This window comes from Medicago sativa, chromosome 2, assembly GCF_051527215.1.
Source record: "Medicago sativa cultivar Bolivia chromosome 2, Bolivia_mono, whole genome shotgun sequence".
Lineage (NCBI taxonomy): Eukaryota > Viridiplantae > Streptophyta > Magnoliopsida > Fabales > Fabaceae > Medicago > Medicago sativa.
In genome coordinates, this window is record NC_140750.1 from 34,012,378 (window position 1) to 34,027,288 (window position 14,911).

The 14,911-nt window shown below is 32.0% G+C and overlaps 1 protein-coding gene across 1 annotated transcript; it reads left to right on the forward strand.

Moving 5' to 3' along the window:
* The first annotated feature begins 8,868 nt into the window (after nt 1-8,868).
* Nucleotides 8,869-10,038, forward strand: LOC146946437 (F-box/kelch-repeat protein At3g23880-like). The gene has a single exon (XM_085748216.1). It carries the CDS (start codon nt 8,869-8,871, stop codon nt 10,036-10,038), a length of 1,170 nt encoding a protein of 389 aa, XP_085604342.1.
* Nucleotides 10,039-14,911: the final 4,873 nt, after the last annotated feature.

A 14,911-nucleotide genomic window follows, 5' to 3' on the forward strand; every position in this document is an offset into this window, starting at 1 on the left:
CTTCTAATTTATCTTCCTATAAAGTCTTGATAAATGCATGCATGTACATTATATGTACCCCATTGACCAATTAACATTGTTGAAACAAATGGAAATTAAGCATCACTTCCGCATGTACATATATAGCTAGCACCATTTGACATTGATGTCTTCGAACATTTGGTGCAACTCTCATAATACAATCCAAACTGGTTAGGATTGAATTTAGTTGTTTTCCAAATAGTGATGCAATATGTTTCCTAACACAAATTATTCACATGAAATAAAGAATAATGCAATATGTATTTTTAATTTGTGGTAAAAAAAAATCAAAGCAAGTTTCTGCATAAAAAAGAAGACATTGACTAAGTTTATAAATTCAGCAATTGGCCTAACCTGAGACAGTTTGGAAAAATCGTTGTACGAAGTACGTTGATAAGAAGTCGAACTCTGACTTAAGTTCTAACTGAAGCTTTGACTCTGAACTTGAGAAGTGTTAAGGTCACGACAACAATTCAAGAAACATGGTCAAAAAACAATCAAATCGGATTGTGAAATGATAAGTTACTCTAACACAGTATTGTGAAATCATAATGCAAACTTACTAAGTCTTAAACTTCTCAACAACCGGATGATGTAGGTTGATGAGCAGCCTCGAACCTGACCAATTGTTACATATATTTGGGTTGCCATTGACTACAAAATGGAAGCAAAGAACTCAAGGCAAATAGATGGTAAATGATAAAGCTACAGAGTATTTTTTCCATCTTGTTACACCAACTATATTCCCACTACATAAGGAAAGACATCTTTCGGGTCATTATCAAACTTATACAAAATCCTATCATCTAATGCTGACAAAATAAAAAATAATACCTTTTCTATTTAACAATGTTTAATTTTTTTGAATAAGAAAAAGATATGCATAGTTTGTTACGATATAAAGGTGCAATATATATATATATATATATATATATATATATATATATATATATATATATATATATATATATATATATATAAGATAAGCATAATTTTTTTAGGCATCTATACTTTTTTTGAAGAAAAGACATCTACAATTTTACTTTTAATTAAAATCAAAATTTTATAAAAAGTATACGCATTAGCGTAACAAAAAAACAGACACACATAAAGTATTACTCTAAACGCTAATATGTGTGTCTGTATACTTGCGAGGTTGAAGAAAGAAAATAAAAATATTTTGTATCATTAAATGATAGTGTGAATAAAAATATTTATGAGGTTGTTATGATTAAACGATATTTAAATTAAATATATAAGTGATAAAAAGATAATAAAATTTCTTTGAAAAAAAGGTAATAAAATTAAATGGAACCTCCTTAAAAAAATTAAATGGAACGGCTAAAAAAAATTAAATGGAAGAAAAACACATATTGAAATATAATATTAGAAAATAAAAGAAAAAGTTCCCAACGTGAATTGAAGAGAGATGCTTTTGAAATAAATTGTCGAGATATAGTTTTTTGAAGTAGCATTCAACAACTTTTGGCCAAAGCTCATTCCATTCAATTTTATGCATTAAAAAAAGTACCTTTTTTAGTAAATACTTAATTGATATTGTACTTGGCCTAACTTCTTAAAAATGTAGAGAAGTTGAAAAAAAACCGGGTCAAACGGTATCTTAATCTCCCACAACGGTGTAGAAGCAACTGAATTTGGGAGAAAAAAATTAGAAAATAGTTAAAAATAAAAAATTGGAAAAGAGTCAAAAGTTTTTAAAAATATGAAAATTAGAAAAAAAGATAATAAAATTAAATGGAACGGTTCAAAAAATAAAATAAAATAAAGTTAAATGAAAAGAAAACGTATTGAAATATAATATTAAAAAAATAAAAGAAAAGGTTCCCAGCGTGAGTTGAAAAGAGGTGCTTGTGAAATATATTGTCGAGAAGTAGTTTTTTAAAGTAGCATTCAACAACTTTTGGCCAAAGCTCATTTCATTCAATTTTATGCATTAAAAAAAGTTCCCTTTCTAGTAAGTACTTAATTGATATTGTGTTTGACCTAACTTCTACTTAAAAATGTAGAGAAGTAAAAAAAAACGGGTCAAACGGTATCTTAATCTCCCACAACGGCAATATAGAAGCAACTGAATTTAGGAGAAAAAAAATTGGAAAATAGTTAAAAATAAAAAAAATGAAAAATAGTTAAAAGTTTTTAAAAATATAAAAATTGGAAAATAGTTAAAAAAAATCGGCGAGGTAACACTCAACCAAGCAACACTAAAAAAAATTATATGCATCAGCGTAACAAAAACACAGACAGACAAACATAAAATATTACTCTAAACGTTAATACGTGTGTGTAAATATTTGCGAGGTTGAAGAAAGGAAATAAAAGTATTTGGTATCATTAAATGACAGTGTGAATAAAAATATTTGTGAGGTTGTGATGATTAAACAATATTGAAATTAAAATAATTGATAGTGTGTTTGACCTAACTTCTCCTTAAAAATGTAGAGAAGTTGGAAAAAAGTCGGGTCAAACGATACTTTAATCTCGCACAACGGCAATGTAGAAGCAACTGAATTTGGGTGAAAAAATTGAAATATAGTTAAAAAAAAAATAAAAATTAGAAAATAGTTAAAAGTTATTAAAAATATAAAAATTATAAAATTTATTAAAAATATAAAAATTATAAAATAATTAAAAAAATGGTGAGGGGCAAAATGGGAAATGCACCCTAAAAATGATGAGGTGGCACTAACCACACCACATCAATAGGAAATTACTAAAATGCCCCTCCTAAGGGTAAAATGGTAAAATCCTAAGGATTTATCTTTATAATATAGTAAGTAGATAAGAGATTGAAGTTCCTTTAAAAAAAAAAGAGATTGAAGTTGAACAGGGTTATGAAAAATTGGCAATCTGAATTTTCTTCTCGGAAGAAATTAATTAAGGATCTGAACAGTTTGAGAAATTAATTATTCGGATTTTTTTTATCAATCTGGCAAGAACATGCAAAATAACATGCTACTGTGATTGAAAATGAAACGGTTTAGAGTATTGCAATTGAAATTAAGGATTTCAAAACTAACAAAATTAACAAAGCAGAATTTGAAAGAAAGAGAAAGAGTTCGATTATTAATTAGAAACTCAGTTAAAAAATATAGATGATGCTTTCCTTGTGCCGGAACTGTTGGGGGTGCCGTAAACTGGTGGTGGAAGGTGGTGTCGCTGGAAAAGATGGTTGAAGGTGAAGGAAAGAAACGGTTGTAGTGTTTGAAGGTAGACGAAGGGTTAACCAAAATGTTGGAACGCACGTGATTGAAAGGAAGGAGAATGGCACATGATTGGCACATGGCCACTTAACTTTTGATTTAATCTTAGCCATTCTTTTTAATCTGACGGTTCATATTCATTCTCATCATTCTCACATATAATTACCATTCTCATGTGATATGCCTCCTATATATATATATATATATATATATATATATGTCTGTTTTAGTATATTTATACTTAACTTTTTATTATCCTAATTATACCCTTAAACAACTTTTTCTATAATAAAGATTGTTGTTGGTGTTATTGAAATAGATAATCATATTTAATTTGGTTTGTTATAACTAGAAAGCAACAAACATTTATATTTTTAGTTTTAATCAAAATCAAAATTTCATAAAAAAAAACATAGTTCATAATTTTTCAAATTTTAGCGCAGTAAAAAGAGCGGAAAGACGGGCACATGAGTGCTCGTCTTTTCGCTAGTGTATACATAGAAGAAATAACTGCAAAAACTAAACTAGAAGAACCGCACTTCCTCGACCAGAAACTACCAGTCTCCCACGTCATGGGCATTTGAAGTCAACCTCTTCACTAAATTAACTGTATGTCGAATCGTGGCTCCTATCGAACGATCTCAATGTCAGTCGAACCCAGGAACCCCCAATCACAGACTTAGAGAATTTTGCAGCTTTGAACCTCCTTTTACGTGTCGAATCTGCATAAGATAAAATGCGGTCCACCAAATTGTCCCCAAAAATATTTTTTTCGACTAAAGAGAGGAAATGACAATTTTGAAAGACGCCACTTTATGGCGCTACTCACATCAAATTAGTGGGCCACGTTATTGAAGGTGAAAAAAAACACAAGAAGGGGGGTTGAATTGTGTCAGTTTTTTCTTCTTTTAACTAAGTTCAATGTTCAACCTTTGATAGAGTTCAGAGTTAAATGCAGTGGATAGTGTGTGTGTGTGTGTGTGTGTGTACACACACACACACACACACACACACACACACACACACACACACACACACATACACACAGGGGGAGAGAGAGAGAGAGGCAATTATTCTGATTCCTTCCATAATCCGGAAGTAGTCCAGTCCCCCTGTCACTTACAGGAGATTTTTCATTATAATCACACAAGATTACAATTGCTCAAGCACGCAAGCAAGAGACTTCCTATGCTCAAGCACACAAGCAAGAGACTTCTAACAAACAAGAATTACAATGAAGTAGTTGTTTGGTTGAACACTGGATATACAATCAGTGATGTTCACAATACAAAACAGTTCAGACTCTATTACTTAAGAATTTATAAGATATGAAATTTTATAAGAAATTCTAAGTGTTTGATGCTTAATGATTTTGACAGAGTTTTGGCACTTGTAAAAATATTGCAGAGTCTCTACTAATCTTCATGTTTTCATTCCTTTAAAGAGGTTCAAGCAGCTCCTGTTTTCTTTTAATGCATTTATAGCTTTATCAACAAAACAAGCGTAGTAGTTAGTTTGCAATTTCATAATCTCCGTGGAAATGAACTTATAAATTTTATTACTTAACGACGATTTAGTACAGTTGCTAAATTTAACAATCAATAATCGATTAAAAATTCAATTCAATTCAATTAGTTTCCAAATGAAGAGAAAAAGTATTTAAGCTCTGCTTATGTTTGTCGACCGAGTGAAAATTCTGATGTCCGAAGCGAGTGGTTCACAACGGAATTTCTTAATGGTACTAAGAGCTCTATAATTTCAAATCACCGGTTGAAACTAAGGGTGGGATGTTCGGTTATGCTGATGAGAAATATCGATCAGGCCAATGGACTGTCTAATGGTACGAGGCTGACAGTTACACATCTAAGGAAGATCACGATAGTTGCTACCGTAATTACAGGAAAAAGGGCAGGTACCAGGGTATTCATTCCCAGGATGAATCTTATTCTGAGTGATCCAGGACAACCCTTCAAATTCAGGCGCAGACAATTTCCATTGACGTTTTGTTTTGCAATGACAATAAATAAAAGTCAGGGTCAATCTTTATCTCGAGTGGAAGTTAATCTTCCTAAGTCCGTGTTCACGCATGGACAACTCTATGTCGCTGTCTCTCGAGTTACTTCTAGGAAAGGTTTGAAGCTGCTCATCTTGGATGAAGATAATAATGTTTGCAAGGAGACCACAAATGTCGTGTATCGTGAAGTTTTTCAAAAAGTATGATCATTGGTTATGTTTTAGAATTGTTGTTGCTATAATTTAGAAAACAAAAGTTGCGTATTGTTTGGAAGTCGTTTTTTTTTTAATTTCTTTGTAAGGCGTACTGGTCATTACAGGACATGCAATTTCTATAAGCAGATCCTCCTAACATTGACTTTTAATTGATGCACTTTTCAGGTATAACAATACGCGGAACGTTTTTTTTTTTTTTTTTTTTTTACATCGTTGTTACCCTAAAATACAATATTTACATTAGACCATTGATTTTGTAAAAAATAAAAACAAATAACAATCGGCGTTTCTGTAGCCCAAACTATACTTATACACACCCGTAAAAAATTTAATGTTTGCATTCACAGACTAGGTGCATACATCTGACACTGACTATTATATAAAAAAATACAAATTTTTTAGTTTTTATGATTAATAAAATACATTATGTCAACAAATAATAATATACTGTACGTTGACGTATTTTTGCAAAAATATTACATATGCTAAGTTTAACAATTAGTACCTCTTATACTACAAATAATTAGTATAAGTATAAATCCAAATACGTGCAATGTTTAGATATTTCAAAATATATAAAAAATTAAGATGATATTTTTTCCATATCAAATTTAAATTATAACCACACTTATAACTTTAATATAACATAATATAAAATCTATACATTTGATCAAAAAAGTTTTTTATTTCCCGTGCTTGGCACGGGTCACTATACTAGTTTCTTCTATTGATGCATTGACGTTCATTTTGAAACAAATGGAGTATTATAAACAAGGGCAATTAAATTCATTTTTGAATGATAAATGAGACATACAAAAACAATTTAATGCATTTAAGACAATTAAATTCAATGATAGTTGTTGACTGTTGTTTCAGAGTCTTGATAATTAACAGGAGAGAAAAAGTCAAGATTTTGAATGACAAATGAAAAAGACAAAAAATATTTTAATACATTTAAAACAATTAAATCCATTGATAAAGGTTGACTGTTATAGCACCCTGAGTATTGACTTTCACACATTCTAACCCAAAAGTGTTTAAAAACCCGGTATACAAAACCAATGTGTTAATCTGTACCATGCACGGGCGACATGATACTGTTTGCTAATCTCTAAAAATACTTTATTTTATGACACAATGACAAATGTGTTTTCTATTTTTTATTTTTATGTTTATTATTTATAAATATATGTCTTGTGTTTTTATGTATCAGTGAAAAATATATTTTCATTACTTTTATAGTTATCAACGAAAAAAATTTCTAATTTTTTTATATGAGTGTCGCAATGCAGTTTGGATCGGTTATGAGGCAAAAAGTCATTTGATCCAAAAATAAAAATACATGCGGTTCAATTTGGAATGACTTCTAAAAAACGATATGATCCAAATTTATGTGGTTTAGTTTGGATCAGTTTTTGGATATCAAATTACAATTTTGTGAAAACAATTTTATTAAAATAATATTGCGAAGACAAATCATAGGTTTGATGCAAAATATGACATATAATATACTCAAAATTAACAATTAGGAATCAAAATAATCGATTATGTTTGAAACACATGTGAAAGTAAAAAAGCAGTGTTTTAAAACTTGGACCGACCCGGCCGGTCTGATCGGTCGAACCGGGAACCGGAGGGGTGGACGGGTTGGTCAGCTAATCAGACCGGATATGCAAGCAACTCAGGAAACCCGGTGTGACCCGTGCAGGCCGGGTGGGCGAACCGGTGAACTGTTATGACCCATCCGCGAACCGGACCAGATTCTAAATGATTATTTTATAAAAAATTATCAAAGTGTGGCTAGTGGGAGTTGAACTGGGTACATGCAGCACAATATTGTTAACACTTACCACTTGACTATGTGAACTTGCTTGTTTAATTTCCATCTTAACTTTTCTCAGGAAAAAAATTTCAATCTTAACTATATTTATTTAACTGAAAAGTTTATTTCTCACGAGTATATATATATATATATATATATATATATATATATATATATATATATATATATATATATATATATACTCATGAGAAATAAGCGTTTCAGTTAAATATATACAGTTCATGTTTATATATATATATATATATATATATATATACATGTTTAGTAATATATGATATAAATATCTCTCATTAAAAAAAAAACTCTCATGTTCCTAAAAAAATAATATATCACATATTTATTTGATAATTATAAAATATATTTTCCATTTAGTTTTTCTTGTTAATGTGGATATGATTTTGATATATATTCGGTAATTATTTAAATGTTTGAATTTTTATTAATTTTTTCATAGAAGAAGTTTCATTAACTTTTATATTATGAAATTTATGTCATGACTAGTTTTATAAAGACTGGGTCAATAGTCAAGCGGTCCGACCACTGACCTAGTGACCCAATACCTTGACCGGGTCGACTACTGGTCCAAATTTTAAAACATTAGTAAAAAGTAGATTAAATTTTACAAAAAAATATTATTAAAAAAATAAAAAACCAACAAATAATAGATTAATACAATATACTATAATAATAAAAATATAAATAAGTATTAATATTTATGCATGTGGTTCTTTGATTTAGTTTTGAAAAGTGTATCCATAATGCAATCCAATCCGAGCATTGTTATCAATCACATCCAAACACATCCAATAAAGTTTCAATTTTGTGTGATTTTTGGGATTTTAGACTGTTTATTTTGAATTGGTTTAAATGCAAGCACCTCTAAAAGTTGACAATACAAAGTTCGAAATTCATCTTAGTTTTTTTAGTTAATAAATTATGGGTCTTGCTAGCCAGTGGCCTTAGGGCAATGGTTAAAGAAACTACAAATAAAAATTTTGTCTTGAAAATGTAAAATGTTATTTTGATAAAGTAATTATTACACAACTTTTTCATAAAAACTTACTTGTTTTGAACTTTTGGAATTTCGGGGAAGCAAAGCTTCAAACAAAGAGGTTGGGCTGTTCACTTCATTGATTTGACTTCACTTGACTGAAGAAAAAAGATAGGGGCCGGGCGGGCAGTGAAGGCTCATTTAGTAGACAGCAAGCTCCGCTTTTTGAAGCCATCAGAGGAAGCCATTGCACGCTAGCCTCTTGTATAGGGTTCCCTGCGCACCCCTAAACTACAAGCTAACTTTGAACCACTGCATGGTTAGCATTCTCCCTGAATTATATATCAAACTTTCAAAAAGAAGACATGCTTTGAAAAATTGAACTTTAATTTTTTGACCCGACAAGGTTTAAGCTTTCCAAGGCCCACTTGCGTCATGTCTATATATCCGACCTAATATTTACCGTAGTTGTATAAATTTTGTTTTTCATACATGTAAATGTTTGCGGCCGTAACACGTAACAGAATCTTCAGCTTCGTGTTATTAGGGTTTATAATAACGTCATGGTTCCTGTGACTATCGTTCCACCTATTCTCCCCGACGACCTCATCGCCGAAATCCTATGCTTCCTAGACGTGAAATCTCTTACGAAACTCAAATGTGTTAGCAAATCATGGAACTCACTCATCTCCGATCCCATCTTCGTCCAAATGCACCTCAAGAAATCGTCACAAAACCCACACATCACACTGTGTTCGTCCAATGACGGGTATTTCACACTCAATCCTTTCCCCATACGTAGTTTACTCGAGAATCGGTTTATTGATCATCCTGATCACTACCAATTCGTGGACCGGGGATGTAACGGATTTGTTGGTTCATGCAATGGATTGATATGCATGCTCAGTGATCGTATCGACGGTAAGTATCAAAGCTCTTGCCTTCGTTTCTGGAACCCGGCCACGAGGTCAGTATCGAAAAGACTCGGCTATTCTTATGTTGAGCTTAGTGGTAAATATCTCTATTTGAAATTTTCGTTTGGTTATGATAACACATCCGGAAAATATAAGGTGGTGGCCTATAGTCCCGGTATTGCGAAAGTGTTTAGTTTAGGTGATCATGTTTGGAAGAGTATTAAAAGTTTCCCTTGGACTCCTTTTCGTTGCACTCGTTCCGCTCAGACTGGTTTGGATCATAATGGTGGCGTCTATTTTTGTAACAGTCTTAATTGGTTTACCCTTTGCAATAACATCGTTTATCTTTACTCGGATTGGAAAGATCTTAATGATACGATTGAACAATTTGGCATTATCTCGCTTGATTTGGGGACAGAGAAATGCACAGAGTTCCTCGTACCTCAGGATTTTGATGAAATACCACCTATTATGCCAATTGTTTGCGTATTGGCAGATTGCCTTTGTTTTTGTCATTATTCCAAGGAAAATGATTTTGTTATATGGCAGATGAAAAAATTTAGAGTTGAAGAGTCTTGGACTATGTTCCTTAAATTTAGTTATCAAAATATACATATTGGTTCTAGGTATTTTGAAGATCGTCATTTATTTCCATTATACCTTTCTGAGAATCGTAAGACATTGATATTAGTGAGTGATCAAGGACACGCAGTTTGCTATAATAAGAAAGATAATAGAGTAGAGCGAAGTGATCTTGCCCGTGGCATATATTGGCTTGTTGCCAAGGATTATATTGAAAGTCTGGTTTCGGCTTGTTGAAAGTAAGTTCTTCATACGATTTACTTCAAATTTTTATGTTGGTTCATTTATGTAGATTAATTCCTTGTCTGATTATTTTATTTATGATAGCATTGGTTTGTTTGTATTGTTGAATGATATTCTGTTGGCTACTGTTAACAGTTTGACAATCTCTGAAATGAATAAACTTTTATTTTTCTTATATTTATTATAACTATGAAGATGAAATTGTTCAAGGTAATTAGCTAGAGGATGATTCTCCAAATGGGAAATTCACAACTGTTCTAGTACATCCATAATTCGTTACCGGGTTGGTCTACAAACATTTTAAAAAACCCGAAGCATGAAAAGTACATTATCTATAATTAAATTTTCTTCTGAATTTGTTCACAACTGTTCTAGTACATCCATAATGATTCATGAAGTGAGAATTACTTTATTTCTACACGAGTTCTTGGATGTTGTTGTTCTTCCGATATTGCCATAGAATCTATGTTTTAAACACAACCCTTGGTACATGTATATGACTGTATTCAAGGCATCATGGTCGAAACTATTTCTGTCTTTATTCATTTATTTTTTCTTGTGTTTTTGGTCTATTTTTGCGCATTGTAGGTCTACATGATGGAATGATTGGAAGAAAGGGTGAAAGGGTCAGTCGAGCTTCAATTTCTTCATTTATAGATAACATTTGAAGCAACACACTGCTTGATCATTATATTCTTGTTTGTGTAAAGCAAGCAAAAGTGTCCAACTCTACATAAGTAATTTAAGTGCATTATAATAACTGAATGTTGAATCTTGTTGATTAGGAAAAAGCTCTCAAATGACTATAGCATCAAATTATGTATTCTCACTTACGGGAACACTTTGATCTGTGGGAATTTCATCAATAATATTGTGATTTCTCAGTGAATTCTAATTTACTAATTTACCAGTTATTACATATCGTAGTTCTTTGACTATTCTTTCTGAAATTGCTTCTCTCATAGCAATCCAACAATCTCTCAGACACAATGGAAGGTGCATCGCATATCTCGGACTTCTTATTTGTGCAATAGTCTCAATTGGTTGGTCATTCTTAACAATAACGTTGGTAATAATGAATGGAAGGATCTTATTCTTACTATTGAGCAATTTGTTATCATTTCCCTTGATTTGGGGACTGAGACGTTCACGTACAGTTGCTTCCCCCTCGGGGGTTCAATGAAGTGCCACATGTTATTTCAATAGTTTCTACTTTGATGCATTGTCTTTGTTTTTGTCATTATTCCAACGGAAATGATTTTGTTATATGGCAAATGACAGAATTTAGAGTTGAAGTGAGTTGGACTAAGTTCCTTAAATTTAGTTGCCAAACTATAGGAGGGCGGGTAGATCATCATTTGTTCCCATTATACCTTTATGAGAATGGTGGTACATTCCTATTGTTAAGTGATCAAGGACACATAGTTCACTATAATAGGAAGGACGATAAAGTAGAGCGAAGAAAAATCAATTATGACATTTATGGGCCTATTGCAATGGATTATATCGAAAGTTTGGTTTCAACTTGTTGAAAGTATGTTCTTATGATTTACTTGGTTAGTTTTTATCTTATAGTTCATTTACATTGTTTAATTCCTTGTCATTATTTTATTTATGATACCTTTGGTTTGATTGTTAATAGTTTGACAATGTCTGAAATGAATGAATTCTTGTTTTTTTTATGTTTAATACAACCTTGAAGATGAAATTGTTCAAGTTAATTAGCTAGAGGATGATTCTCCTAATGGGAAATTCATTCCCTCTTAGAAATTCGTTATTGGTTTGATCTATAAAACGTTTTAAAAAAACTGACCTATGAAATGTACATTATTTATAATCGAAACACCATAAGTACTACAACATAGAGAAAAGGTGGAACGAGAGAAAGATTATTGAACAAGGAACACAGTTCAGTAGAGTTGGGAAGATTTTTTAGTATGTTGTTCGATTTAATTGGTAGATGGGGTAAGATAAACCAAATTGATTTCTTTCCTTAAACTTTTATTAATTTGATTTCCTTCAAAACGTTTGAACAAATCATATGTAAAATAAACTAGGTGATCCTATAAAATGTTCTTCTGAATTTATGTAGCCGACCTCACTTAGGATGAATATTTGGTTGTTGTTGTTCTGAATTTGTTACACTAGTTCTTGTACATCCATAATGATTCATGAAGTGAGAATTACTTTATTTCTACACCAGTTCTTGGATGTTCTTTTGATATTGCCGTAGAATCTAATTTTTAAACACAACCCTTAGGTCACCTATGGTTTCTTTCTTTCTTCCATATGGAAATGACTCCACTTTTGAGAGTTATGCATTCATTTTTTCTTATGTTTTTGTTCTATTTTTGTGCGTTGTAGTTTCACTATGCTGTCTAATAGAGTCTTTTCCAAATGATAGGTTTACAACCCAGCTTCAAGTACAAGCGTTATTGATATTGATGGTCCATGGTGGAATGATTGGAAGAAAGGACGACAGAGTCTATGGAGCTGCAGTATCTTCATTTATAGCACAAACATTTATGTTCTTCTTGATGTGTTACTTCTAGGTTTTCTATTGTCCTTTTTAGATAACATTTGAAGCAACTCGCTGCTTGATAGTTGTTTTGTTTTATAACAGTGTCACTAACTCTATATAAGTAATTTAAGTGCATATTTTGCAGGACCGTTTGCATATAATAGGAATATCTGTGTATTATAATAACCTATTTTGTTCTTCCGAACACACTTAGTGGAATAAGGTTTGGTGGTTGTTGTGTTGCTGCTTTACAAAAGTGTATCTGAAAAAAAATGGGATCTGAAAAGACTACATGACATTCTTCTGTTTTGCTGGAAAGTACGAAGAGGGAACATGGTTCAGCTGACAGCTCTGATGAAAAACCAACAATGATGCTGCTCGATCCAAGTTATTCACTTTGGTAGACCACAAAGAGGATGGATCAAGGAATTTTCCTTGTTGAGAATAAGTTTGATCACTAAATTCTTTTATAAAGCAGAATCACTAAGTTCTTTATGTAATGAAAATTAGATATATTTCAAATTAAAAAGTTTTTTTGTGCAGCAATATGATCCTCAAATGATTGCAAGGACTGATAAATGGCATGGTTCTCTTGGAAATGAGGGATCATATTGTGAAATTTATGTTTTATATATCGACTGCAGTTTTTGCTACTTCTAATTGGCGGCATTGCTGGTCTGGTGCTTGCGGTTTTATTCATACGGCTATGGTTTAATTAATCATGAATTTATTTGTTGAAACTTGATTCTTACTAATGAAATACTGTTATAGTCCCCCCCAAAGGTGTATGCATTTGGCAGCATATATTTTTACTCCAGCTATCATTCTGGGGTTGGAGACTTGAGTGGTAGCTCGGTCGTAAGAGTTTAGTCCTGTAACCTCAAGTTTGAATCAGAGACAGACGGAAAATAGTCTTTAATGGAACTTTAATAAATAAAATTTTCCACTTAATTTTTTTTTTTTTTTGAAAAATACATTTGTGGTGATCACAAAAATCCAATAAATTATTCAGTAGTTGCTCATGTATAGAGCACCACATCACCTAACTCAGGTATAAATTTACATAAGATTACAGTAGAGTCTCACTCGGAAAAATGTGATTAGTATCTTCGGTGGACATTGTTTTTCGTATAATCAATATTGATTTTACTTTCAACGATAACTAAACGTGTTTTGCTTTAGAATTTAAACATGTTAACCTGCTTAATCACCACTAAAAATTTAAGATGTTGGTTTAGGGCTCAAATTTTTATGCTGAAACGTCAGCTCTTTTAAGTTTGTCTAATTGTTGATTTTGTAGCATAAGTGCTTTAGTTTTAGGAGCTGCCAGTTTTTAATTCAAATTTGCAGGATGAATCATTCATTGCTGGTATCTTGTTGGTGACACAACTTGGAGATAAAATTGCAGCACAAGCAAGCAAGTGATGAAATATTATTTCCAAATTTTCCATCTGTTGTGTTAATCAAGGATGATAAACTGACATTTGAACCATTCAGGCAGGCCTCAACTCATATCATCGGCCCAACACCCAATCGCTTAATAACCCATAATTCTCGTCTGTTGGAGGACTAAGGAAGGCTTCCTTTGCGTTTCATCGCATAGAAGCACGGCTCCGTCGATCAGAACTGTTGATGAGATCTCCAACGAATTCCCACTCCTCTCGTCGGCTTTCACGGAGACGGTTATAGGTGGGCATCCCTATATAAAGGTGGTTACCCGCCATTTCAAGACAAGTTACACATTTTTACACCTTTCACCGACTCTCCCGTAGAGTTCTCCCCAAGTCTCCAACCCCTTGGAGGGTGCTGAGATGTTGATGCAGTGTTCTCATCATCGGCCTTCTTTGAGATTACTTGTGTGCCAAATATCTCATCTTATTGATCTTTTCTATCCTTCTCAGGTTCTTTAAATTCATCAAACTTGACCTGCATACTTTCTTCCATGTTCAAAGTTTTCATGTTGTATACTCTACATGCCTTTGAGGTGGTAGAGCATCCATGAAAGATTATCTTGTCCGACTTAAAGTCAAATTTTTCCATGTTGACCTTATGATTAAGGATATAACAATAACACCCTAAAATATGGAAATAAGAAATATTTAGTTTTTTTGTTATTCCAAAGTTCGTATGAGGATTTGTTCAAAATCTTTCTTATTTAAACTCTGTTCTGAATATAGCAAGAAGTGTCGATGGCCTCAGCTCAAGAGTATTTTTCAACATTGCCTTCATTTAGAAGTGTTCTAGCGATATTTACAAAGATCTATTTTTTCTTTTCTTGGACAAGAAAAATTATGAGAAATGTCATTCTCATTAAAAACTGTCTTGAAGGATTCATTTTTAAACTTT